Source organism: Pezoporus flaviventris, unplaced genomic scaffold (assembly GCF_033815535.1).
Source record: "Pezoporus flaviventris isolate CSIRO_AGI_PZ_B2104156 unplaced genomic scaffold, CSIRO_AGI_Pfla_v1 ptg000006l, whole genome shotgun sequence".
NCBI classification, from domain to species: Eukaryota; Metazoa; Chordata; class Aves; order Psittaciformes; family Psittacidae; genus Pezoporus; species Pezoporus flaviventris.
Window position 1 is genome coordinate 8,042,396 of NW_026892554.1, and position 27,429 is coordinate 8,069,824.

Sequence of the window (27,429 nt, forward strand, 5' to 3'; positions counted from 1 at the left end):
CGGCTCAGATCCATTTCCACAGTCAGCTCTCTGGAACAGGAGATTTGCCCCCTTTTCTGGAGGTCCAGCACCTACTTAAGAGCTGCCCCCATTTGACAGATGGGGAAATGGAATCATAAAGGTGGGACCTGACAGAGCTGAGATTGCAGACCTGCGCACCTCTCCTCACCCACCTACATTTGATAAGCTGCTCTTCTGCCCTGACAGAAGGAAACATAAATAAGTCAGATAGCCAAACAGGGCATCATCCTGGAAGCCAGAATACAAATTTTCCACTCCCATCCATATCAGCTCATTTGTTCAATTGTCAGATCTTCAAGGCAGAGATTTGGGTTTGCATTTATGATATTTGACCTGTGGGAAAACTCTATGTACATATATGGCGTGATATAAATAATAAATGAGAGTACTGTCGGTATTTTTCTATATTTAGCAAACGCCCTATTTTGCTGGGTTTTCTTGGGCTGCAGGGGCCAATTTAGAGCTGCCACTTTCTCATGGCATCATTCCTAAAGGCAGCAGCATGCACAGATTAACTCCATAATGGCCAGCAAAATGCCAGTGTTGCAATGCCAGAGGGCAGGCCAAGACCCTCTATGCTCCTATAGAGTGGACATGTCACCACAAAAGTCCCTATTGCTCTCTCCAGAGCTGGTTCTTCATGTTCTCAAATGTTGTGGGGTTATTTTGCAGTTAAGTTCTGAATCACTAGGGAGTACAACAGGGAATTCCAAGCAATCAGTTAAGAATTCCCAGCAAACTGCTGCAAAGCAGCTAACTGAGCCATCACATCTTTTGTAGACCTGTCATCCTGGCATTGCACATGTCATATTCAGAAAGAAAACAATCCTGACACTGCTGCATCCAGCTTTAATCATTTCACAACTGCAAGCTAGAAGGAAAAAAAAAGGGAAAAGCTGCATCACTTCAAAGGGATTTCTTTAGCTTACAACTAGCAACCACACGGAAGAATACTTTCTCTCCAAAAAGCTGGGCATCCTCTTTGGGGTACCCCAGAAGAGATCCAAAATAATTGACCAAGCTTACATCCTATTCCCGCTGAAATGCCTAAAGATGTTGAAAAAAAAAACCCCAACAATACACTGCAGAATATGTTACACCACAAAGATATCTAAACCAGTGTATGTCTCTCTCTGCACTTAAAGAGTTATGACACCAAGAGTAGGAGAAACATCCTGGAGGTGACCAGGCCTTCGGAGTCACCTCTTACAACCTGCTGCTCAAAGACCAAGGTGGGTTGTCAAGGCCTTATCTAGGTGCAAGGATTACTGGTGGGACCATAGTAAAAGAGCTGGCTTGCAAGCAGCCCTGATGAGACAAACTGAGCATCCTACCTGGAAAGGGCTTTTCAAGGAAGTGTCCTTTGATGGTTTGGTTGGCTGAGCCCAGCTGGTTGGTAGCCACAATCGTGTAGTTGCCATTGTTGTAGTGAGTGGGTTTGTTGAAGAGCAGGCAACCTTCAGACACTTCCCCCTGTTGGTAAAACTCCATGTGGATGATCTCTGTCTCCCGCAGGACCTGGCCGTTGTGCAGCCAGTGAAGGGTGGGAGCTGGGTTCCCATGCACTGCAAATGCAATGCAGTGCTCCAAGTGTAGCACAGGCTCCTCCAGAGTTAGGATGCGAGGGGGATCTAACAGAGAGAAACAGGGCAGACTCACAGCACATCTCCACTCACATCATGCCTCTGTGCACCATGGAGATTAAGATTATTGAAAATGCTTCTGAAATCCCTTGTTCTCTCTACTCCTCCCATGGATGTCTGCAAAGAAGCACTAAATCATAAGAACCACTCCACGCTCCCCAGAAGGAGGATCTGAACCACAGCCATATCTCTCTGGCTTCTGAACAGGAGTCCAGATTAACAACAGGGATGGTCCTTTCACTAGCCCAAAAGAATTTAAGGTTGGAGTTGCCCTACTGCTGCTCTCTTTCCCTCAAGGGATGATGGGGAAGTCGCATGTCCCCATTACGGAGAACACGGTGACACAGCGCTGTTGCAGTACACATGTGCAAGGTGCCCATGGGAGCTCTCCAGTCACACTAAGCAGTTTTGGATTGCACAGCTGTGGAAGCAAACATCCCTTAGCGACTGCCTGTCCTTAGGGGTTTTGACTGCCTGAATATCCCAAAGGAGTTCTCACCAGCCGAAAACCCTCCAGGCGTATTTTAATTAAAGGGACTAGAGTGGGAGAGGGAAAGGCAAAACAGAGACTCCACCTGCAGTTTATTGCATATGCATTGTCTTCCCCTTGGGACACCCCAAGAATTCAAATGTTATTCTGCCATTGCTTTTGAAACCCCGTTTACAACGCCTACATGTAAGTCCCCAAACCACAAGGCTGACAAGGTCTGAACTATAACAACAGAGTATTGAGCAAAGACAGAGGATACAAGATAGAACCATAGAATTAACTAGGTTGGAAAAGACCAAGATTATATAGTCCAACCATTAGCCCAAGACTGTCAAGTCCACCACTAAACCATGTGACTAAAATTTAGGTCTTCCCTAAACCTCTCCTTTTTCCTGGTACCATCCAGTTGCAAAGACAATCCATGGGGCATCTACAATGAATAAAAACAGTGTACCAACTTCAGCCATCTTTTGGAAAAAAAGCAGAGACATTTTTAGCAGTGAAAGTGTAAAAAGAGAAGAAGGTGATGAGATGATTGGAGCTGTGCAAAATTATCCCACCAGCACCCAACTACCCCAAACCACAGAGCTGCATCCCAGCCACCTCTTTTTCACTCACAAGCCTAGATCTGCATGTGGCTTGTTCACATCTTCCTGGCAAGGAGGATTCAAAACATGCACAATCCCAGATCTTTTCATCATGAAATTACAGCTTGAGCAATAGGTCTGGGCAGCAAGAGCAGGGGGAGCAGAAACCGTTACAGCTTAGAGGATTAAACGGGTGACTATAGGCATTGAGATGGTGCAGTTTAAGGTGTGGAGGAAAAAATGCTAAAACACAATGCAAAACACACACACTTGCTGACCAATCACCTCTGAGCTGATGTGAACTTTAATCACCTCCATTCTTCAATCCATCAGTAGTACTTACTGGGAGGAAGATGAAAGCAGTAAAGCATCTCCTCTTCTTCCTATCCTTTATGACTGCCTTGTCTACAGGACCCTATGTCTCCTACACTGCACTGGACACACAACACCCATGGGTTCACCCAGACTAGCCACAATCCCACATGGGTCTCTGCTCTACCTGTCAAGGTTGGGGTTTTTTTCAAACTACAGAGTAAAGGCAAATATTACAGACTCAGCAACATATAGTAAATCTCAGCTGCTTGAGAACACAAAGCTGTGTAAACTTCCTCTTAAGGTCAGGTTTGTGTTAAGTTATATTAGAAAGCACAAAGAAAGTTTAGCTACTTGCAGCTAAAAAGTGAACAGTTGAAATTTGACATGTGCATGTTTACACAGCGTTTGCAGTTTAACTTTGTAGGAACAGATCTGAGAGGAAGCACTAGCATCCCTGAAATAAGAGGCAAGATTTGCACTGGCTTTAGTAAGGGTGACCTTTAACCTCTCATATAGCATCAGGGCAAGCAACTCTGTGTTTGTAAACAGTGTTAGTCCCTCTACAGCTTTTCCTTACTCTGCTGGATGTTCCAACAGATGGGTGGAGAGATGTCTACCATCAGTGTGGTACTGCTGTTCCTCCCCTGCTGTAGTGCTCATTTCTGCATTAATAGAGGCAGCAGGAAAGCAAACATACTGACACTTAAAGAGCTGTGTGAGGATCCACCTCCTCCTCACTGTGCTCAGCTCCTAAACATCCACAAAACCAGCATGTCACAGGTAGAAAGCAGCCACGCATTCAAATGGTTCCCAGAGCAACCCTCCAGCCTCTACAAGATCAAGGTCTCTCCACTGCTACTTACAGTAGACTGTGAGCAGTACACTGGCATTGCTCATCCCCACCACGTTCTCGGCGATGCAGGTAAGCAGGAATCCATTGTCCTCGCTGGTGACATTCACCAAGGTCAAATTGATGGCATGAACATTGGTCCAGTTGAGGTTGGTCTAAAAATCCCGGAGAAATACAGACAGAAATCAGTGCTTGGTGGCTGCTCTCCTTCCTGTTACTGCCACTGGGAAACGAGGATCAATTTCCACATAAGATAAGAGGTCTCCAAAATCCAAGGACAACTGGGAACTGGTTGAAGTGAGATATTTCCTCGCCTAATTAAATACACCACATCTTATAAGAGGAACTACTAGGAGGGGAAGAGCCATAGGGCTGTAGCACTGATAAACATAGCTTGCCTCTAGAAAAGCTTATTTCAGCTGCAGCAGACACCCCCATAAACAATTTCATTAGAGGAGACATGAGTTAATTCCATTAGGGAGCACTGAAATATGAAACCATCTCATCTTCACTTTCCAGCCATACAGAGGGAAGGGTTTGCTGCCTTCAGGTAGCTCCCAGGTTCTCATGTGGATAGGGTACAACCTCAATTTGCCTTTGGATATGACCATTTCATGTTTCTCATAGCAGCCTCCACCATCTATATGACCCTCTGCCCTGCATGCACAGACCTGGGGAATCCATAGCAGCCACCTTGCCTTTGCCACATCAAGCACAGGCAGCACTGAGATCCTGCAGCCCCTACCTGGTGTGTGTTGATGGAGTGGAGATCAGCCACTGTCCAGTCAACGTCGGGCAGCGGCGAGCCTGAGCCATTGCAGGTGATGACAGCATTCTCCCCTTCCCTCACCGTCAGGTTCACATGGCTCACACTGATCTCAGGGAGGTCTAAAAGAGCCAGAAAACAAAGTACTCAGGTCTGGAGCAGTGTTTGCTACCACTAACCACAGGACACATGTGGATCCATATCTCACCAAGCTATTCCCCAGATCAGCCTCCAGCATCCTGAGATAAACAGTAGGGAGGCAACAGCATGGCCTTGCCCTACTGAGAGAAGTTGAGGGTCTTGGAGATAGGGAAAATGTAGACACTGGAAATGAGGAGATGTGCAGATGAACAGATTCTTCCGTTAAATTTGAATCTGAATGCTGGTGGCCAGTTCCAGCTGCCCCTTCCCTTCACTCAACACCCATCCCAATCTCAACTCCCACAAGAGCTGCTCTCAAGGGCGTATGGGAAAGCTGCATGTGCTGGGACAGGATTCAAATCGTTCCCACCTCCAGAGACAAGTCATAGAGCACCCAGCACAGTAAAGTGTCCCTCTAATTTATAACAATCAAGAGATGACCAAGGATGTATCCTCATATTAACTGCAACTCTCCTAATAAAAGGTGCCCTTGTTCTTCCCCAGTGGTGGCAGAAGCATTCACTGATTTATGGTAGCTCTGATTTACATCACTTCCATTCTTCCTCCCACAGGCACCAAATATCTTTGCAACATGAAACAAAACACCACTGGTTTCAAGAAAGGCAGACGGCTTTCTTGCTGTCGTAGAAGCAAACTGGGTTATTGACCAAGGATCCCCTCCCATTATAGAGCAGCAGCATCCATCACACTATCCCAAAGCCATGGATGGAGATACACATCCTTTCATTGCCATCCAACAACGACACCAAGAAGGAAAAAACATTGTACTGATTTGGGGGCATGCCAGAAGAAAGGAGGCAGTGGCCTAGCAAAGCTGCAGAGGCGTCAGGAATCAGTGAAGAGTGAGATGGGAAGGACAACGTATGTTCCCTCCAGGTTGAGCTGGTATCAAACATGGCCACACAAAGACACGCCACCCCTCAGCACTGAAGGACAAAGACAACAACCCTTGAGCTCTCCTAGTGCTTGAACAGGCAGACTCTCTTTAGAGGAAAGCAGACCAGTGCAGCTCCCTGTCCTTCCACAAGACTACAAGGTCAGAATGTTCTTACCCTGAGTACCAGCACATTCGTGTTCCCAAATCAGCACCCTGCTGTCCCCTAGAGTTTAACACCACTGTCGGTGGAGCCACCTCTCCTCCTGCCCCTGATCCCTAAGGATTTTTTTTCCCCTCTAATCCTTGCAGATTATTCTTCCCATGCAGGGAGGAAATTACAGCACTCTCTTAAATCTTATTAGTTCATCCACATGCGAGCACACTTTGGCCAATTTCCAGAGCTTAATAAAGGGACATCATGAACTTGAAAATAATTTAAAAGTCATGCAAATCCGAACGTGCACGTTGTCTGTCCTCTACTGCTGCAAGAAACCAACCCAAATTCCTAGAAAAGGAAAGAAAACCTCCGGGTTTCCTCCTTTTTTCCAGCCCTTGAGTTTGACAGCTGCTTGCATATAGACATGTTAATTGTTGTACTGAAGGTACACCTCCTTCTCTTCACTCTGCAAAGGATGCTTTCCAGTAATGGCAACAGCAGAGCAAAACCTGACACCGAACAGGCAACTGATGTGTGAACAAGGTGAAGGAGAAAGCGGTAACTATTGAACATGCCTCATGATGCTCCTGGGGCCACTAGAGTCTTTTAAACATCAGCAGGCAACAAAAAGATATGTAAAAGTAATTCCTGCCTCTTCCCTACAGATACGGGCTTTCAATTGAAAAAACAAAACAAAAGAAAATGAATAGAGACATGTATTTCCTAAGACTAATTATGAAAGATACAGTGGCAGTGTCTTTGAATGATATGCTGCTTCTAGGATTTGTTAGACAGCTGAAGAGCAACATGAAACACACACTGCCTTTTCAAGACATCACAGACTCATCACAGACACTCTGTCAAGCAACAGCATTACAGTGAAGAAAATGCCCCAGATCACCCAATACCTCCACACACAAAGAAACAGCAGCCCCACATTTAACCAGAATACTCTATTTTTAATACACAAACTACCCCCCATCAGCTTCAATTGTCTCGTTCTTGACCACATGGTGGGATTCTCCTGCACCAGGTTACCCAAGGAAATGGTCAAACCAGAGATGCCAGATAGGACAGGGTTCCCCCCCCCCCCAGCACCATCTTGGCTTCCCTTGTGCCGGGCCCTAGGAGTGCTTACCACACTGCGTGATGTTCATCTCATGCAAAGGTATGATGGCTGCATCCATGTTCATGCAGGAGAGGTCCTGGTACTGCAGGTTCGCCTCACCCTTCTCCTGCCAGAGCTGGATCCAGCGGATGTCGCAACTGCAGTTAAAAAGGTTCCTCTCTAGTCTCCTATGGGCAGAAAGAATGTGAGAAAGGATGGTGGAATGGGGAAGGATGAGTAGGGCCATCGCCTGGCTTCAGGCTCCCCCAGCAGAACAGCCACCATGCAGGTGCAGGGGACCCTTTAGAGCTAAGGGAGAATCTCCTCTGTGTTATTTGCCCAGGGTCTTGTGGCACTTGTTATTCACCTCTTTTCCATCTCCACAGTGACAGAGGTTATACGTCCATGTGTTCAGTCTCCTTCATGCATGCACACAAGGTTTTACATCTCCCAGGGCAGCACATAGATAAACACATCTTTCACTGCAAGACCTGCACATCTGCAGCTCGATCCCACAGCCATCTAGACACCCAAAGCATTCATCCATCAGCAAAGGAGCAGGCAGCTCCTCAGTACCCTATAATATAGATTGACATCTTCAAATCCCACTTCAGTAGGGTCCAAAACCCTGCTGGGCAAAACACACCTCCAGTCCCCACAAGCACTCAGTGAAGCTGGCAGCAATCCTCCCAAGTACCTTGCACGAACACAGCCTCCTGGTGACCCAGGACACGAGCTAATGCGCAGGATATCATGCATTTTAATCAAATCAAACAGCACTGCACTGAGACCCTGCTGACCTGGCCAGGAGAAATGAAGAAAAGCACTGCCTTTAATGTACTTCATTTAAACCACACTTACACATAGTTTATGTACCAGGAATGTTTATTATAATTGATTTTCCAACCTATTAACCATTTCATTTACATTTTTAAAGCCCTGCAGCTCTCTGTGGAGATGCAAGGAGGGCAAGTCACAGCAGGGAGGAAAGCCCAGTGCTCAGCCAGGATAGACTGAGTTACCAGCACGGGTTGTAAACTTGAGCAAAACAGGAGATACAGCCTGACCGAAGTATCGCCCCATGTAACTGTGGGGAAAAAGAAAATAGGGAGCACAGGAGCCAGCGCTGCAAAAGATGAGTTCTGTCACCCTAAGCAGACAGGCATCTCCAAAGGTCAAGCCATTGCTTCAAGCAGGATCTAGATTCCCCTGTCCTATAGGAGGAAGCTGTTTTTCTGGTCTGTCCCATGTGTTACTGCAAAATTCATGCTTGCTCTTACAAAATTAATTCCACCAACTAACAGGATTTGGAAACAACCTTCCAAACATGTGCAGCTCCTGTTACGTCAATACAGTACTGCAAAAGGAGGAAGAGGAGAAAGGATCTTCTGGTAGCACCCACAGGTGTTCAACCTGAACCTTAACGATGCCACTTTAAATCTTCTCATAGAAGAAGATGCCATCTGACTTGGGTTTTTTTTCCCCCAAGAGCAAACACTCAGTTAATCTTCACTCTGAGGTTTTTCATTAGTTCATTCCTTTCCTGTCAAAAGCACGTAAACCTTTTCAATGCAGATACAAAGCTCAGACAAGCAACTCAAAGGCCAAAGCACTAAATTGAACAGACCAGAGCAGATTAGCGCAGTGATTTGGTGGGATTCAAATGACAAGGCATTAGCTGCATGCTATGACAGGTACTGACAGTGTTTCACACAGGCTTTGCAATCTCTTCAGTGTGGCCATGAATCCCATCTTCTCACTGGGATTCTCCCAAGGTCAGGGCTACGAGCAGGACATGGGATGGCACTTGTTAAGAGCCATGGACGCAGCTAACAGCAGATCAGGTAGCACGAGTTGTACCCTGGGACCCAACAGGGAGCTGGGGGAGCTCACAGACAACAGGGGAGAAATTCTGTTCTGCTGCAAATATCCTCACAAAATGAGGCTGCAGGGGAGATCTGCTGTCCTAGCACTTAAAGGCAACTCTGTAAGTAATAGACAGCAGCCTTCCCAGCCCATTGCTAATTTATGAAGGCCCATGAATAATACAGGAGCAATGGGCTTCAAGACAGAACCTACCTACGACCTGCTCCACCATCAGTGATGTAACTAGCTCTAATCGAGACCCCCACAGGGGCTTTTGCACAAATTAACTCCCATCACCAGCTGGATGTGCCACCAGCAGCTGGCATGGCACCATGGGTAGAAAGGGCACAGATGTGTGCACCCATTTTCACTAACATGCATTGCAAAAGCACTCTTGACATATGGGAGATGTCATCTCTCCTTGTCTGGAGCCTGCCTGCCATGCCAGCCAGCTCTCCAGAGAAGTGCATAGGGATTTCCACACTCACATTGCCCAGAAATCTAGACCTCCATTTCAACCTGATCCAGCTGAAGACATCCCTACTCATTGCAGGGCATTGGCCTAGATGACATTTGAAGGTCACTTCCAACCCAAGCTATTTACAATTCTCTCCTCATCCCTTGCAGGGATCATTATGAGCTGCAGCTCCTTCCAACTCTTCCTCCCACAACTTCTGTACATCTCCACTACTAACAACCCTCTGCTTGCCAAGATAAATGCACCTTCCCTTCTCTGCAAGAAGCAGTGCCTTAGGCATCACAAGGCTCCCTTTGGCCAAAACCCACTGTCAGGCCAGAAGGCATCACCATGTGCTGTGGACATGTCTCCCATCACAGTGTGAAGGACAAAGGTCTTCATTGCTGTTGTGTGCTTAATGAGCGCAGGAGCACCACAGTGATAATTAAGGCAAGGGGCTCCTTCTCATGAGCTGTATCCGGCACAGCTAACTCCCAGAGAGGACAAGTAAACCCAAAGGGCATTTTTGCACGTAGCCTTAGCCTGGAAACGCTGCCAAAGCATCATTTGGTTACAGGCGCTCAGGAGCTGCACACACTCCCACACCTTCTGCAGGCCCCATTAAAACTGAAAATTACTGTGAGAAATAGCAAGTATCACAGCTAGGAGTGAGCTGGGGTCCCTCCGCACAAGCAAAGCTGGTTCTGCACCAAGGAGCTGGCCCAAAAAAGGACCAGACATGCACATGTGCCAGAGCCATGCGCCAGCCCCTGGTAAAAGCAGCAGGGAAGGAAGCACAGTGGCAGGGCTTGTGTTTGGGACAGAGCAAAACTGTGGCAACCATGTCCTACCCTGTTAGTTGAGGGGACAATGACAGAGCAGAAACCCTAAAGGCATGTGGGCAACCAAGTCAGCACTTCAGAGACAGTGATGCTGCTGACCCCAGCTTTGCTCCCCACAGAAAGCTGTACCTGCTACAACCCAAAACTTCCTGGGCAGCCTACATCAGGGTGGACCAGGGCGGGAAGGGATGCCATCAGCATCCCAGTATGTACCGGGACAGACAGAACTTCACACACATATAAAGCAGGTTTTTTTCAGGCTAGGCAGCTAAATGATTCACATGCCCTGTTCCACACCTCCCCACTCAGCAGCTAAAGCAAAGCTGTCTGCAGCTAAAACCTCTCAGAGGGCAGTGGAGATCCTTGCCACACTTTTCCTGTCTGTTTCGATTCACATAAAATTGCTGCCAAGGTTTCATACACTTGCAATTATAACGCTCTCCTACCTCGGGACTGAGATCGCTTCCCTAAGCTCGAGAACCAAAGAGCGCCCGGCAGAGAGAGAACAAAATCTATTTTTGTTTTTCATTTCTATTTATTTCCCAAAACCAGGACTTCTCTTGGCAGTCCAGCCAGAACTGTTATTTCCAAACCCCTGCCAAAAGGGAATGGGATAGAAAAGGAAGAACTCAGACAGGGAGTGACGCACGATGGCTGGATTAGCTAACGCAGAGAGCAGGCAAGTACCCACTGTCTACCTACAACTCTATTAGTGTGACTGTTGGCGGCAACAAGTTTAGAAGCTAAAGGCACAGATGATAAGTTGGACTCAGAACATTAACAGAGACACTGCTGTGCCCCATCCCTACTAAAGCCTCTTGCTGTAGCATCACAGAAACATACTGCAGAGCAAGCTAGCAGAGACTGCTGGTATTAGAAATGCTCATGGGCCAGGCAGAGCAGTGAGATGTTCAGGACTACAAGGTCTTATACAACCAAAGATGTAATTGGATCCAGAGTTTTAGGTCTTTTCGGAATGGAATTTCTTGAAATGTCAGCCCTAAGCTCTCTGAGGACATGACAAAGGAAGCCAAGGACATGACAGAGGAAACCAGCTGTGACTTCTGGATAAGAAAGGCTCTAAGTCAATGTTTATGAGCTGTTGCATGTGTCAGATGCTTCCCTGTGCACACTCAGCTTCAGACTTCGGAGGGCTGTGCACAACATTAGCCCAAACCCCTGCGGTCAAGGTCAGCCGGTGCTGTGGGAATTAGGGCTGGAGTCACTGGAAACCATTCCAAGCCTTGCTTCTGGCCAGAAGGAAAAAGAGATAATATTCTTTGGAAGTGTGCCTCAGTTTTGCCATCCTTTCTTCACTGAGTCAGCAGGGGAAAAAAATCTCAGCTCTGTTGAACAATAAAAGAAACTGCGCTTTAAAGCAATACCATTTTCCTGCACTTGATATGCCTCGAATGCAGCCAGGCAGCTGTTTCAAGTCCCAAATTCCCATCCACCTGACTGCTCTCATAGTGTGGCATGATCTTCCCATTAGTCTTCTGCTCTTTCCTCCTCCATGTTCACCGTGAGTGGCTTTGTCAGGTCCTGTGCTCCCTGGCAATCTCCTCTTTGCATCATTTGTAGTTAATCTTCTCCCAGCACTCTCCTGGAGGATGATCCTCCCATTGCTTCCCTTCCTGTGTTCCCTGCTGCTCCAAGCTGCCTCTGCAAGTCAGTTTTGCCTTCAGTGTATCCCTCCTCTGCATCCACAGTTACCTGGTAGCACTGGTACTTAACATAAAGTGCCTCTGGTGAACCCCTGCAGACCTGCATCCACTTGTCCCACCAACCCTCCCTGTAGACCTAACCCTCTCAAGAAGAGCAGACTCTTTCCAGCTTCTATGTGTCTCTGGGCTCTTCTTTCCTCTGCACAGTCGTGCACAAGTGCTGCCGCTCAGCCTGCGTCCCTATGGCTTGCTGCCTCTGCATCAGTCTCTACTGCTCACCACCTTCTTCCTTTCCAGAGTGTTTTGGCTCGAATTCAAGCCCTTGGCTGATGTCAGTCTGCAACTCCCTTTCTAGCTTTCACCAGTGCTTCACACTCACTTTATGTGGGCCATGTATTCTATCTCCCTCCCAGGTTCTGGAAGCCTCCTTGGAGCTCAGTGTGCCAAAAAAACTGTCTTTTACTCACCCATCCTCTGCATTTCTAAAAAAATAAATAAAGTATTTCCCACTTTTGCATATCTACGACTAATTTCACTCCATCTTATGTATTTGATTTTCCTCATCAGCAGGTCCCATCCTTCTAGCCCACGGTAGATAACATATGCCTTTAGCTTGATTCCCATCATCTTTACGTGAATGATTACTCAGAGCTTAAGCTACACATCCATGCTGCCTTATCCCAAATAAATCCAAAGTTCAGCATGACAGTTTCACATCCCCAGGGAGGACACAGCAGGCCCATCCCCCTGCCCCATTAACATCTATGTCCCAGTGTCCATCAGCTAAAATATCCCTCTCTCAGCACACTTTAGGGAAAGCACCATCATCTGATTCTGGTATGGATCATCCCCCTTGCACTCACACGTATGGAGGGTCCTTAGTGACAAGGAGCACCGCTGACCATGCTCTTACTCTAGCCCAGTCAACAGCAGCCCAGACCCTGCAGGCACTCACACTTGTAGGTCTAAGTTTGTCACTGGAGCTGGTACCAGGGGGTGGTTTGCCAAGGTCCCTTTCACAGCCTGGTGGCAGGAGAGGTTGGGCCAATGCTCCAGCCCTGTGTGATGCCAAACCTCCCCGCAGGACACCATGGACACCACAAATCGCATCAACGCCGCTTTCCCACCCCATCACCTATTTCTACCAACCAGCCGTGTGATCTCTCATGTTTCTATCTGCATTATTTCTTTCATCAGTCAAGGCTTGTTATCTCTGAGAAAACAGCTCTTGAGCACAGTTCCTTCCCATTTGCCAGGCTGCAGAGCACTTGCCCTAAGTGACTCTGCTGACACCAACCAAAGCTGCTCCAAGTACAGCAGCTTCCTTGTCAGGATCACCATAGCGGGACAACACAGATCTATACTTCATCAGGTGGGGACTAGCACACTTTACTGCCCAAACAGCAGCATCTCAATTTCTTTTATGCTCGGTATTGGTCTTTTGAGCCTGACTTGGGCTGGCAGACCTGGGACACGCCTGAAGAAACAAAATATGACCAAATGAAACAAAGCCACATAAAAACAAGCCCTGTTGGAAGTATTGCCATTAATCTGCAGGCTCGCCATTACTCCGGGCCCTGCCAGTGCCTCTAGCTCAGGACTGCAGCCCCATTTGCTCTCCCACTCTTGGGTGTCTCTTGGGTAACAACCATCAATCTGAGTTTTGCCAGACAGTGCAATGACAATAAGTAAAGGTCTAAGAATACAAATGACTCATGCTATTAAACTTGAAACCTGAGCCAGGCTAGAAAAAATATTTAGAACTGTAATGAGTAAGGCGATGAATTCCAAATTCAGCATTTCAACTCTGCAAGCCAGATCTCCCCATCAGAAGGGCGTTTCTCTATTTTCTAATATCACCATTAGTATTTTTCATTTAGCAATTTGACAGAAATAAAATACGCTGCAGTAACACCGGTGATAACACACTTACTCCCACTTGAAAGACTGTCTTTATTCTTTCATAAGTCACTTCTAGCTTACAGCTCTATTGATCATCAGTGAGGATGAATGGAGCTTCCCAGGATCCTCTGGGACAAATCCTACATATATATATATTTTTATACCTAACAAACAACTATTTCTAAAATTCAACAAAATAGGTCATCAGGGCAACGCTCCATTGATTTCATGTCCACTTATTCTTCAAGCGCAGCACTGAATGCTCCATCAATAATTCAGCCGGCTGAAGGCCACCAGTGCCCCAGGAGAGATACTATCTCATCTCCCACACTGGAGCCTCAATTACTACAGAGCAAGGGAGACATTTGCCTAAAAACCAGGGGTGTCAGATAAAGCATGTCCATCAGCAGGAAGAAACCAGTTAGCCCTACCCCGCAACAGATGAGGATCAAGTGTTTGAGAAGATTCACTCAAAATCTGGCCTAGTAAGTATTTCCAGTGTGTTCCCAGAGTTAGTCAACCATTTACTACCCCAAGCATGACTTGTTCATCATCCGGACGTTAATTAGCCAGCTGCTGTGAAGTTGAAAGAGAAGCAGTTCTGCTCTGGTGCTCCTGTAGTCAGATAACCCTCCCAGGGATAGTGCTGCCCACTGGAGTTCTAGGTTATTATTCACAGGCTTCAGAATAGCTCTATTTGGAAACTGTTCCTCCTCTCAGCCTCCCCTCTTCTCCCAGGAGATGATTCCAGGGTGGGACTTACAATTCAAAGAGTCGCAGGGTCTGGAAGAGTTGCCATGACAGAGTGGTGAGCCGGTTCCCGGAGAGGTCTCTGAAAATTAACAACAAAACAAAGTCATAGTAAGTAATTCCTCCTGCACGTGGCCCTACCACCTCCACGGAGCTCATCGTCCCCCTCAACGAGGAGCTTGTCAAGCAGCTTAGGACCCAAGTTTAGCTTTCATAATGAGAGATTTTAATGAGGATGAACCTAAATGGAAGTTTCTTATTTTATTTATTTTTCCAAGGGGGAAATGGCAGCAATGTTAAAAACCAACCCAAACAGACTAAGAGATATCCGATTCTTGCCCGTGAGTCTGGAGCTCAACCAACCATAAGTAGAAAGAACAAGTCTAATCTCAACCCGAACAAAAAACATTATGAACAAACCTCATGCTAAAAATAGCAACAGACGGGTTCAAATGACAGCACAATGATTACCCAAGGTGTTACTGTATGATCTGCAGTAGCCGTGTTCTCAAAGCATCCCGGTACACGGTTGTGTGCTGTTTGCACCCAGGGGTACTGCTGCTACAGCAGCTAACAGTTCCCCATCCCTCTCTCCATCTGCCCAAACTTGCAAAAACATCAATCTCATCTACCTGGGAGAGCTCTGCAACCCAGCACACATTACCTCTTCAGCTGAAAGCCACAGAGGATGCAAGAGCATAAAACCAACCAAAGTACTAAACTAGAGTAAGGAATGTGTTTGGGGCAGAGTAGTGCAGAGAAAAGCCCTGCATTCCTAATGATGTAAGAAGGTAATGAAACACTTTCTGTAGTTGGCAGCCTTCCTGGGGACTCCTGGCCAGCCTGAGAGTCACCAACCGAGGGACCAGCCCATGGGGTGAGCAGAGAGATGCGTGGTCACAAGCTCTGGAAGAAACCTAGAGTCCTCCCATATCCATGCTGGCCTCCAGAAGAAACAGGAGGTGCTGCCTCCCATCCTTTGCTGAATCCATCCATGTCCCTGCCATCTCCTTCCCCATCACAAGCTGCCCTGGTGGACTGCAGGCAGCCAGGGCGGCTTGATGTGAGACTGCAGATGGAAAGAGAGATGAAGGACCAGAGCTATGAACTACCTGCAGGTTCATTACACTCTCAGCTGGCCAGAGAGCAGGTATGGAGCAAGGTGGCACAGAGGTGACAGTGGCAGTCCAGCCGTGCCAGGCTCAGCACACAATCCCTGTTTGGTTTGCAGAAACATGCTAAAACCAAGAAAGCAAATCCTGGAACAGCTCCTGCTGATGCAGGTCTAAAGCACAAGGATTTGTGCTAGGAGATTCATTTGTTGCTACAGACAAGGCTGCAGCAAGGCCAGACATGCGTTGGGCAAATGCAAGAGCCCAGGCACTCACATGGGAAAAGCCACTCTGGTCCCGTCCCACTGGCCACTAAGTGATGCTGCAAAGCCCAAAACAATGCAACTAGGTCTGCATCCACACAGCAAACCATCATTCCAAAGGCTCTCACAAGCCTGGCAGAAGAATGAGCCCAAACACCATGATGACACAGTGCTGCATCATTAAATTCTGGCTCTGCTTCACACCAGACTACCCTGCTGTGGAGACCATGGCAAACCACAGGTTCACATGACTGAGATCCCACCATTCCTATGGCTGTAGACAAACTGCTTCCAGCCTCCAATAAAGTTTAGAAAGATGGTAAAAATAGCAGGTGAAATTGAGTGTGTATGGGGGGGGGGGGGGGGGGATACTGTAAAACTCCCTTTATCCACCCCAGAGCACTGAGCACCTGGAAACTCTGCAAAAAGACAGATGAAAAGTAGGAGGGGAAGGAGCAGCTCACTGCTACTGAAAAGCAAGGCAGTAAGTTCCCTCCCCCAACCCAGAGAGAAGAAGGAAGCGTAAAGGAGGATGCATGAGAGACAGCAAGATGTGGGAGAGAGGCAGAGATGCAGAGGAGGGAGTGAATCTTGCTGGAATGTCCTTTCTCAAAGGTCATGTTTTGCTACATTAGGCAGAAATGTCAAGAGAAAATTGGATTCTGAAAGAGAAGAGAAAAAAAAACAACAGGCTTTCCACACAAATAAGGGAATCAAAAATAGCATGATCGTGTTATTACAATTTAGGACACAGAGAGGTGGAGGAAAGAAACTGCCTCCCTAATGCAAGGAGCTTTGCCAGGCAGATGTGCTCAGTGTCTGAAATCCCTGGAAACTAACTCCTACCACCTTCTCCCTCCCTCAAACAACAAACCACAGCAAATATTAGGCAAAGGGGAGATGGGTCTCCCCTTGCACATAACTGGCACGAAACTCTGCTCTCAAAGGGCAAAGCCAGTGTCCGATCTGACCTGACCATCAACTTCTGCTCAGGGGACACTTACCAATAGCTCTATTTCTGATCAGCCAGGACATACACACTGGGAGGAACGTGTTTGTCATTAGAAACAGACACCTCGAATGCTTTAAAATGAGAAAGGTCCTTGCAACAGACCATTGCAAAGGTCCCTGATGTCAGCACAGAGACAGAAAGAGATTGTGCATGAAAACACACGTTGAAAATACACCATTTCAGTCACAGAAACCCCAAAGGTCAGAGGTGCCAGGATTGGGCTTCCACGTGCAAGGGCTATCTTTTCTGTCACAAAAGATAAAGAGCTGCTATGGAGAAGCCTCAGGGCACAGCACTGATTTCTCTCCAGAATAGATCCATCCTACACACTAGATGGGGCAGGTTTCCTGGGGAAGATAGCTTGTGATTGTGTAATTAGAGACGCTATCACAGTACATGCACACGAGGAGATCAAATTATAGCTCCATGGTTGAAGCTCTGAGCTTCAGCACCTTGTAAATCCCTGATGGTGCTTGTGAGCTTCCCCCTGTGCTCAAACCTTTACTCCATACACTGAGTTTCCCACTATAGAGCATGAACAGGGGGGGACTGGGGAAAACCAAGCCCCTCCCAGCTCCAACTGCCTGTTCTGCCATCCCATCACTATTTCAAAGGCTGAAAACCTGTTGTCACCTCCAAATCTCTGCCCCCTGCAGTGTCTGACTCCTTTAATTTCTCCCCACCCATCCACTTCTCTCCAGCAGGCTGAACTGCACTGCCCATTGCTCCCCAGCCACTCCCAAATACTTCTCAGCCCCAGTTTCCTTACCCATGCCAAAATTTCCTATGATCTTCCCCACTTTTACATCCCATCCCCAGCTTCCCAGCAAGAGCTGCGGCTCCTCATCAACCTTATTCACTTCCAAACATCCTCTGCCAAACTTCTTCCCTTCAACTGGATCCAGAGCCATTCTGCCCACATAAGGAGACATCCCAGAGCAAAAATCAAGTCTTCCAAGAAAATCTATCCTTTGACAAAGTTTCTTACCCTCCACAAAAGGAGGGTGCAGGTGGCTCTATAACAGGAGCATCACCAGCGTTTTCTAGCTTGAACACAACAGATTGGTGCCCCCCACTCTGCCACCACCTCAAACATTTCAGCAGGTTTTTATTAGAGACTGGAAAGAAATAAGAAAAAGAAAAATAATTCAGCCAGGAGCAGACACCCAACACAGAAAACTTCAGCCTGAGCAATGAAAACCTGGCAGAGTTATAGGAAACTGGAAGCAGCCCTGTGGTGGAGCATGCCAGAGAACCTTTATAGCAGCCTATGCATCAGCTCCACCTGTAATAAATATAGCACATCACACATGGAAGAAACACAGAGGGAGGGAAGCAAAATGCCTTCCCTGTGTATTTCTTAGCAGCAAACAAACAGGAGCCTGACTCTCTCAGGACAGACCTGCCATCAGTGCTTGTTGAACATATTTATATTGCTTCTTGCCCTGGGACAGTTTGCCCATCACTCACAAGGTGCTGTTTTGTATGGAGACAGTCTTTAGAAATAGTTGCCAGGGACCCACATGGGAAAAGCCATTCTGGAACAGGTTTCAAAGGAGTTGGGTAGGGAAAGGGTGTTGGATGGAGCTCATCTGGACCAAGTCTAGGGCAGCTGACTCTCAACCCACTCATGACTCAGACTCCACACCACTCCACTCTCCCCCTGCAGCAGCAGCCATGCTCCTCATCATCACAACATATCCCCACCAGCCTTGTCCACCAGCAACCCCACACATGCCTCAGTCAGGACATTATCACTGACAGCAAAGTCACAGTTCTTCCTCTTTCCCTCTACCCATCCTCCTCCATTTCAGGAGGGCACATGCTGCATCCTGCACACTCTCCTTCTGCTCCTGTAGGCACTGGGGAGACCTTGCTGGTGAAGTGACCATTGCCATTTTGTCCCAGTCCATGAGCAGTAGATGGGGCCATGGAGGCTCATCTGCTGAACAAGCTCCTGTGTTTAAAAAGGGACAGGTAGGTGTGGAAGACAAAGAGGACTTTGAGTGCAGCCCAGAACAAGTGGACTTCAGTGCAAGAGAAGATGGCACATTCTCTTTTCCCTCAATTACCCAGCAGCCAAAAGTGTTTCCACTACAAAAGCCATTTTTATTCTGCTAAATTAAGCCAGTTGCCTCATTAATGACACCAACAAGGAGCCCCTGTAATTAAACTGTAAGCTATATTACGCAGCTCAGCTCAACGCAATGGCAGAAACACGGCTGCTGGGGAGGAATCCTCCGTGCCTGTCCCTCCTCCACCCATCACCATCCTCCACTCCAGTAGATGTTTCCACTTTGACATGTCTACTTCTGCATGGGAGAAGTTTTTCACACGTTTTAATAACACGGTGCCACTGAAAACCCTGACTAGGGGGGATTAACTGCACAGAGCAGCTGGGGCTGATGGAGCACAAGAGACTGCCTGGCAGAAAGGAGAGATGCATAACTTCAAGTGCAGTCCCCAGTGCTGGATATGCCACTAGTATCATGTGGGACTCCATTGATATTCCCTGTGCTCTGGGCACAACGGGTGCTTCCCATCACCTAACAGTTCGCTGTAACACTGGCTGGGCGCTCATGGCCATGGGAGGGGAAAATGTCAACAGCTTCACATGCTGCTGGAGGGGTAGCTCCATCCTGGTTTCATTTCTGCAGCAAAGCTGCTAAAGCTTTGGATTTGAACCAGAGATACACTGGAAAGTCACTCTGGGGCTTGCTCGTCCCTGCCAGATAACTCCAGTGACCTCCAAAAGCAATATTACACTCCCCATTGCCTGCCCTGCCCTCTCCTTCCCCCTCCCTGCTTTTCCTGTTTAGTAAGCAGCTTTGCTCATTAAGGGGAAAAATGTACTGTCCTCCCTTAATGAATGTGCTAAAATTACCCCAGCTGTGGCATTACAGCCCCCCCTCCCCAAATCAGGCTCTGCAAATGTTAGACTCAACTGAAACCTCCGATAGCTCAGCACAAAGCCCCAGCACAACGCGCTTGAGATGGAGCCTGCAAAAGCCTTGGGTGATGCCAGGCACAGACAAGCCTCATGTGCCCAGAATGCAGCGACAGAATGGGACATGGTGTTGAATTGGTCAGCCTGAGGTTTCACAGCTACCAGCAGCTCTCCCATTTGTGCTTCGTCAGGACTCAGCACCAGGACATTTGTGCTGGTGCTATGGATGAGTAAGATAGTTTATACCACCTTACTGGTTCTCCAGCCATGTTCTGGCATTACCTACAGTTCTGCTCTTCAAGCAACCCCTTAGCAACACCGAGGTCTTTACTGATCCCAAATACAGCAGAATCAGAAAGCCTCCAAGGTCCAATCTTCCTTTTTGAGTTTGGATAACGTAAGTAATTCTTTTCTCAAACCCACAGGTACTGCCCTGTGTGTTGTCACACAGTGTATCCCATCACGTTATCATCTCATTACCCTCAATTTTTTCCTTGTTCTATTGATAGAGTAAGAATTTCCAATAACTTCCCAAACTCAAAGCATCCCACATCACAGGAGAACAAGAGATCATCGTCAGTGACCCACAAGGCCTAGACCAGCTAGCCCTGAAAGTGCGACACTGGGGGAAGAACCACGAACCCCTCTATTTCCCAGCTGCACAACCTCAATGTGTAATATCCCAACTGTCACTGAAACAGGGCTGAAGGAGGTGGAAGGGGCTGGTCTCCTGCATTGTCCTTTAAACAACAGCGTTACAAAACAGAAGTTGCAGAGCAAGCAGGAAGACGAAAGGCACCACGCCTCCATCACAGGGCTCCTACGGCTGGTGCCAGTGACACATCCACCCCACGCCTCTCCTCCCACTGCCTTTGCCAATGCAGACAGCCAGTCCTGCTGCTGCCTTCATCCCAGCCCATCCCAAAACACTTTAAAGGCCATCTCCAACCCCATGACGCTTCCACACCCTCCAAGTCATCTCTTCTGAAACAGCTCCCAGCTGCACAAAGCCTTGTTTGGAGACAAATGATGCCTCAGAGCTTATTGCTGCTCACAGTTTTGGTTCAGCACACACTACAGATGGGAGGCAGTCACCAGGTGTGGGTAATGTTGTCCCCTATGCTTTGAGGCGGATCAGACACAGGGATCTGGCCCTCTGGACTGCACTCATCTCTCCCTTGTTGTGTGCAGTTTCCACTGCTCTTCCCAAAGACATCTGGGCTCTCAGAGGACTCAAGGAAAGGTTAAAAGCTGGGTCAGCCCTGCAGTTGCTTTCCCTTTGCCTGCCAGCTCCCCTGCAGGGCAGAGTCCAGTCGCATCCATGGAACACGCAGTCTTCTTCTCAAGGAAAAGAAACTTCAACCTGCAGCGGGCAAGAGCCCTTCCTACCCGCTGCCCTCCTGCAGCTGAGATGTCCTCAGGGCTGCTCAGCCCCCACCCCATCTCTTCTCTCCCAAAACGTAGTAATTTTAGATCCATTAGTCCTGAAATGGAACTGTGCACTCGGCTTTTCTCCTGCTTCAGCACGCAGAAATAGCACTGGAGATATGTGCTGATTGAGAACAAGGGCTGCCAGCTGCCAGCTCCAGCGAGGGGTTGCGTTTATCCTGCCTGTTTGCTTCAAATTGCATGTTTCTTCAAGCTAGGAAGAGAGGATGACAGGGGAATGCCTCCTACTCACAGGTTTCCTATGGACCCAGAGCAAACCCAATCATGCTGTGTGAGAGCTCTGTGCTTCTGTGGGAAGGAGAGCTGTACCTAAGAGACATTACCCAGCATCTCCAAGTACGTGCTGAAACTAGACCCCACACACGTGCCCTCCCAGGCTCTGAGTGTTTCCCACCACCTCCCCTCTTTGAATAGACTGAAGCAGCAAGGACAGGTACTCAAGAGGCCCACCCCCAATGCACAGGCAGACACTGGGAGAGCTGGACAAGGTCCACAGCAGAGCCTCAACTTCAACACATGGAGCACAGATGGTTTGGGATAGGGTCTGGTCCTTCTTCTCTCTTGAACTTTGGCTGTGCTCTCAGCTGTTAGAGGGCTCCTGCATCAAATTTAAACTGAAATAAACTCCCCTACTTAGATGCCCAGAAATCAATAAGCCCTGAATAATCTCAACCCACTGCTCTTCCTGGAGGTTAGGGAAGAGAAAAGTAGCAGCTAGGCCTGAGCCCGAATTTGCCTGAGGGGTGCCACAGGCTGTGATGGCTGGGATGGTGCTAAGCACTCTGCAGAGCCTCTGAAGAAAGGAGGAGTACAAATATGAATACACACACACACACACATATATATATGTATATATATCTCCTAGCAATAGCAAAACAACAGGGCATAAGGCAGGCTAAGCTCTCGGCAGACACTGCTAAATGGTTTCCAATTAATTAACTGATTACATGATAGAACAGAAGGGGATTCAAGTGAGTGCTGTTGACCTTTAAGAATAATTAATATCATCAGCATAGCAAAACTCGTCCAAGAAAAATAATTAGGAGGTTCTAATATTGCCTCCACAGCCACATCAAAGAAGGAGAGGAAGGTTCTGGTTAATTCAGAGGCATGGTTCCCAAGTATTTGCGAGTAAACCTATTTCCCCCTTATATTTGATTCCTCCTGCAGAGCTTCCCCACACACATGCTTCTTCTCTATCCCAGTTAACCTCCCCGTCTCCTCTCCAGTTCAGTTTTCCCCATCAGGTTTTCTATGCCCCATTCCCCTTCTGCTCCATCTCAACCGCCTTTCCCAATGACTCCTTGTTCTAATCCTTTTTTTCAGCCCTCTGTCTCCAGACCGGTCTCTGTCCCTCCACAGCCACATCATCGCACCTGCTCATCTTTCACCATCCCCAATCTCCTCTCTCTGCTCTCCTGCACCTTAGTCCCGGTCTTTCCATATGACATGGATCTACTTTTTGCCCCCACTCACCACTGGCAGCTTCATAGGCTGACAGAAGGCAAGCGCTACACGCAATCCCAAAAAAAAGCCCTTCCCTGGTTTTCCTCAGCAGTCAAATCCATCATAGAGGCTGGTCTGGGAAGCAGATGTAAGCAATGCACAGCAACAGGAAAAAGTGAAAAACGGCGAACTCGTGACTTCCTTTTCTCCCATTACACCTCACCAAGCACAGGAATACTCCCCACCTCACTCTATTTTCCTTGTTTCTCCTTTCCCAGTTCACTTGGCCCACAGGTGCTGTGTGGGAGAGGGGCTGGAAAGCCACCGAGCCAGGCAGGAACTGCAGTGGTGAGCTTCACAGGGAAGGTCTCTTGAACATGCTGGAAGGGAGGTTGCATGAGCAGCCAACGTTTCTTGTGAGAGAACCATAAAAAACCCCCACAGCCCTGGAATGAAACCCACCTTTGCAGTGAATAAATAAATTTCCTCTGCTGCTTATTACCGTTAAAACTTCAGTGGCTTGACACTTCATTAAATTATAGATAAAAGGAAAAATGCTCTTCCTGGGCTCAGAAAAGCAGGCTTCTGCCAAAGAGCTGTGTTTACACCAGCTAATGAAAAGAAAGCCTGCCATCAGCCCACAGCACTCACCCCACCTCAGCAGGGAGCAGAGCTACTTGTACCCTTCAGGGAGAAGCAGATGGACACCACAAGGGACCAGAGCCAGGGAGCACACAGAGGCAGTGTGCTGGAATGGGGATGTGCACATGTGGGGACCAAAGGGACACTGTCAGCCAGCAGAGATAGCAGCTGCCATGTCCCATGCTGTGTGGAGGCTCCTGGCCACAGTGGGAGGTGAGACTGATGTGCTCCAGCTATGCCTCATCAAACGGCAAGAGAAACACTCAGCGTAGGAGACAGACAGCACCAAGCAGGGATCTGCCTTATACCAGGCTGCTGCTTCCCTCCAGGGGCTGGTGGGGATGCAGAGCAGGGAGGCAGCAGGCATCTGGAGCACACCTGAGCATGGGCATGGCATTTTGGGCAGAAATGCTCTTGATTGCAACTGAGCACACATATAATGCTCTGAATAGAGACCTGCCTGCATCTGTACCTGAGCAGTGGTAACATGTGCCTCATTACAGCCCAGATACACTTGGCTTAGGGAGACAGAGAACTGTTGGCTTAATATAGGCAGAGTCCAGCAGAGCCTGCTTGCTGCACTCCTTGCTTATTACCACCTCAAAAGCAGAAGCATATTTTGGTTTTGACAATTAGCTCTGTCGAAGAAAACACAAGAATTTCTGGACACAGTAGTTACATTTTTCCTGTTCTTCTCAACACATGATGTACTTAAAAAGGAGAAGTATCTTTCACCCACAATTTATCTTCAAACATCGGCCACTGTGAAGAATATTTTCAACTGAAAAGCCTGATCATCATGAAGCACTGAGTACTTCAGACTGCAGCAGGCATTCTTTTCTTATTCTGAGACAGCAAATTACTCACAATTATCAACACGCACAACTGGATACAACAAACATTTAACCAAAGCCCACGGGTTGCAGTTGCAGGGAGGCTGGATGGCAGATCTCCCACAGAACTACTCATGTGAGACACCCACAGCCAGCAGCCAGGTAGCAGTGCTGCAGGACGACTCCATTCATGCTGCAGAACAAAGTCAGTGCCAGGAGCCACTGCAGTTCAGAAAGTTTGTGCTGCATCTGTCAAACAGGCACCTTGGCAGACTGGCTGCATAGGAGGAGAAATGGAAGAATAAAGGCACTGCTGGCAGTGAAATCAAGCTGGCCACCCCTCTGGTGGGCTCACATCTAATGTCTTGATCCAGCTTACAGCTGCAGCCAGCTGTGCACAGCTACTGCTCCACTCACTGCCCTGAGGTGCTTGGCTGGGGCTGGAAGGGGTATGAGTTTGTTCCAAGAGAAGGACAAAGGGGCTGCATGCAGGGAGGCCAAGCTGCAGGCTGGGGCTGCACAAGGGGTATGGAAGGGAGGCTGGGTCAGAGGCCAGACTGCAAGCAAAGAGGCAGGGAGGGCCAAGAGGCCTGGATGAGGCTAGAGGCCAGGGCCCATGCTGCAGGCAGGGTGGCTGGGGCTGCTTCTAGGCTGCAGACCAAGAGGTCAGAGTTGATCTGGCAGCAGGGAAGACCAGCTTCAGACAAAGAAGACAGGAGGGTGGAGAGCAGGGTTAGAGGCAGAGAGGCTGTAAATCTGCAGAGTGGAAGGCAGAGAGACCCAGTCAAAAGCAGGAAGGCCAGGCCTGGGTTGAAGGCTGGAAAGCAAGAACAGGCTTCCCAGGGCAGCGGTGGAATCACTGTCTCTGGAAGTGTTCAAAGATCATACAGATAAGGCCATTAGTGACATGGTTTAGGGGCAGACTTGGCAGTGCCGTGGTAACGGATGGACTTGATGATCTTAAAGGTCGTTTCCAACCTAGTGGATTCTATGATTCCAAGCAGGGAAGCCCAGCATCTCTGTTGGAAGGCAGGAGGCTGGTGGTGCGGGCAGGGAGGACCGGAGGCTGCCGCCCCTGTCCGTGGTGCTGAAGCGCGGCCCCGCGGGGAGCACGGTGTCTGGCAGGGTCTCACCCCACAGGACACCCGTGGGCTCCTGCAGAGCTGCTGGTCACCACGACCTCAGAGACGGCTACCCACCGCTCCAGGGGCCGAGAGACCTCTGTCTCTGACTGGTAGCCTTGTAAATATCCCACAGGCTCTTGCATCCAACGTAATTCGCAGCTCATCCCTTCACAAATGAGGGAGCGGGGTGGTGGGAAACTCCACCCCCCTCTGCCAGTTTTCTAGTAAGATTTTATAATTCCAATAAAACACACCACTGCCTAACTCATGACATTTAAATTCTTGCCTAGTCACATACCATCGTGAATTAATGTCCCATCATTCACGCCCTGTCCTATCTTATTGCTCAAATAACATATGATGTTAATGTTTCTATTTTTCTGCTCTGGTGCTTATTGCCTGTATATCAAAAAGGGAGAATCAGCCATGCAATCACACTGTTAGTTAAACAGTATCATGGAAATTAAAATCCCAAGTGAGGTAACCTGTGTGGTCACTGAACTTTCACTCATCCTGCCGTGATTGTTCACTTTTTTCCCCAGAAGCTTTCAAACTGGTTTTCATGTCCTCATGTCCCTCTTGGAGAGGGCCTTCCTCCCTGTACAGCACCTCTTACACTGGCACAGGCAGTTAAAACATGCTCTTGTACCAACATCTAATCAACTGAGCCACAGGGTTTGGGGAGCAAGCAAAAGGGACAGCCAGAGGATGCTGTAAGTGACCACAGAAGCCTAGGAACCAGATCTGGTCCTTATCATGCCCGAATCTCCAGAAATAAGCTCATTCTGTGCTGCTGGTGATCACAGATGTGGTGAGGGTTAACCAAGACACAAGTACCCATCATCTTCAGGATCACATTCAAGAGGAAGGTCTCTCTTTGAAGGGAAGCTCACAATCAAACATCCATCAGGCTGTTGTCACACAACAAGGACTATGTCATAGAGAGTGAGCCCACCAAAACACCCCAACTAGTCTAAAGTACACTAGTCTAAAGTAAACAAGGCTTGTAAAAAGACACACACCCATGCATGACAGCATCATTCAAAACATCCCATCTGCAGACTTTTTTTAAGAGGGGATAGAAAAACCCAGGACCTTTGCATAGCCACAGCTGCCCATTTCACATGTCTGTTGAGACAACTGATCAAACTTCAGAAAGGGAAATAAGTCTCATAGGCACATATGCAGCTGGAAAGAACATACTGACATTTCAAAGGAAGGAAGGCATTTGTGATAGTGTTATTATAACTCATCTTACATTGCAACAGCATCCCACAATTCAACTAGAAACCATACAAGGTGTTACAGTGCAAATATATCAGATAAAATAAGAGAAAACAGAGGTTATTATTCCAGGCTTTCAGATGAGGAACCACGACAGGACAAGCCTTGCCTCAAGGTGCACAGTGCTTGAGTTGGAAACTTTCTTTCTTGGGTCCCACTAGAGTACATCAGTCACAAATTTATCATTCCACCTCCTATTACAATACAATAAACCCTTCTCCATGGCCAAGTGAAGCAGCCTGCAGCCAGGAATTAGTTACCAGCCCTCTGAATGCAGGTCAAACGATTTCAACCCAGCCTGAAGGAAAACCATAGTCCTGCAGGGAACTGTTTTCTCCTCTGGCCTCATGTACAATGGCTGGTAAAACATGGGTTCTACCTCTGCTTCTGCAGAAAAAGAATGGCTGCAGTTAACTGCTTATTCCAGTTAATTGTTACCTGTGGTAACAATTGGGAATAAACATGACACCAAACCAGTGCTGCTGATTAGCATATCAGCAAGGACACTGGCATCCAAGGGACAATGCAGATGGGGGTAGAACAGGAAAGCTTATGGAAGCAAAGGAGATGTTCCCACTGTTTATTTTAGTGACTGCACTACAAGCATGCCCAGCATTTTATAGAACAACTGAAGACATGAGGGGGGAAATGACTCCCTGTATAAACTGTAGCACAGAGTTTTGCTTCTAGAAGGAGCTGGAGCAGGAATATCCTTAGAGTACAAATGGGAATCAAAGGGTACCCAAGCTGCCTGCCTCATTAGGGATAGTAAAGGAACATTCACCTAATGGAAATTAAAAGCTCTTTAAATCTCATACTTCTTATTTTGCCTATATTCGTGGCGAAACCCAGTTCTTATT

The 27,429-nt window shown here is 47.8% G+C and overlaps 1 protein-coding gene across 5 annotated transcripts in view; it reads right to left on the reverse strand.

The window, feature by feature from the left end:
• The window catches only part of NTRK3 (neurotrophic receptor tyrosine kinase 3), a 207,561-nt gene that overhangs the window by 140,220 nt on the left and 39,912 nt on the right, over nt 1-27,429 (reverse strand). For all 5 annotated transcript variants that reach the window (XM_061446762.1, XM_061446764.1, XM_061446761.1 and 2 more), the window contains 5 exons: nt 14,471-14,539; nt 7,007-7,164; nt 4,652-4,794; nt 3,920-4,061; nt 1,356-1,652 (listed from right to left, as the gene is read on the reverse strand). In XM_061446762.1, coding sequence (XP_061302746.1) covers nt 1,356-1,652; nt 3,920-4,061; nt 4,652-4,794; nt 7,007-7,164; nt 14,471-14,539 — 809 coding nt within the window. The remainder of the gene's footprint in view (nt 1-1,355; nt 1,653-3,919; nt 4,062-4,651; nt 4,795-7,006; nt 7,165-14,470; nt 14,540-27,429) is intronic.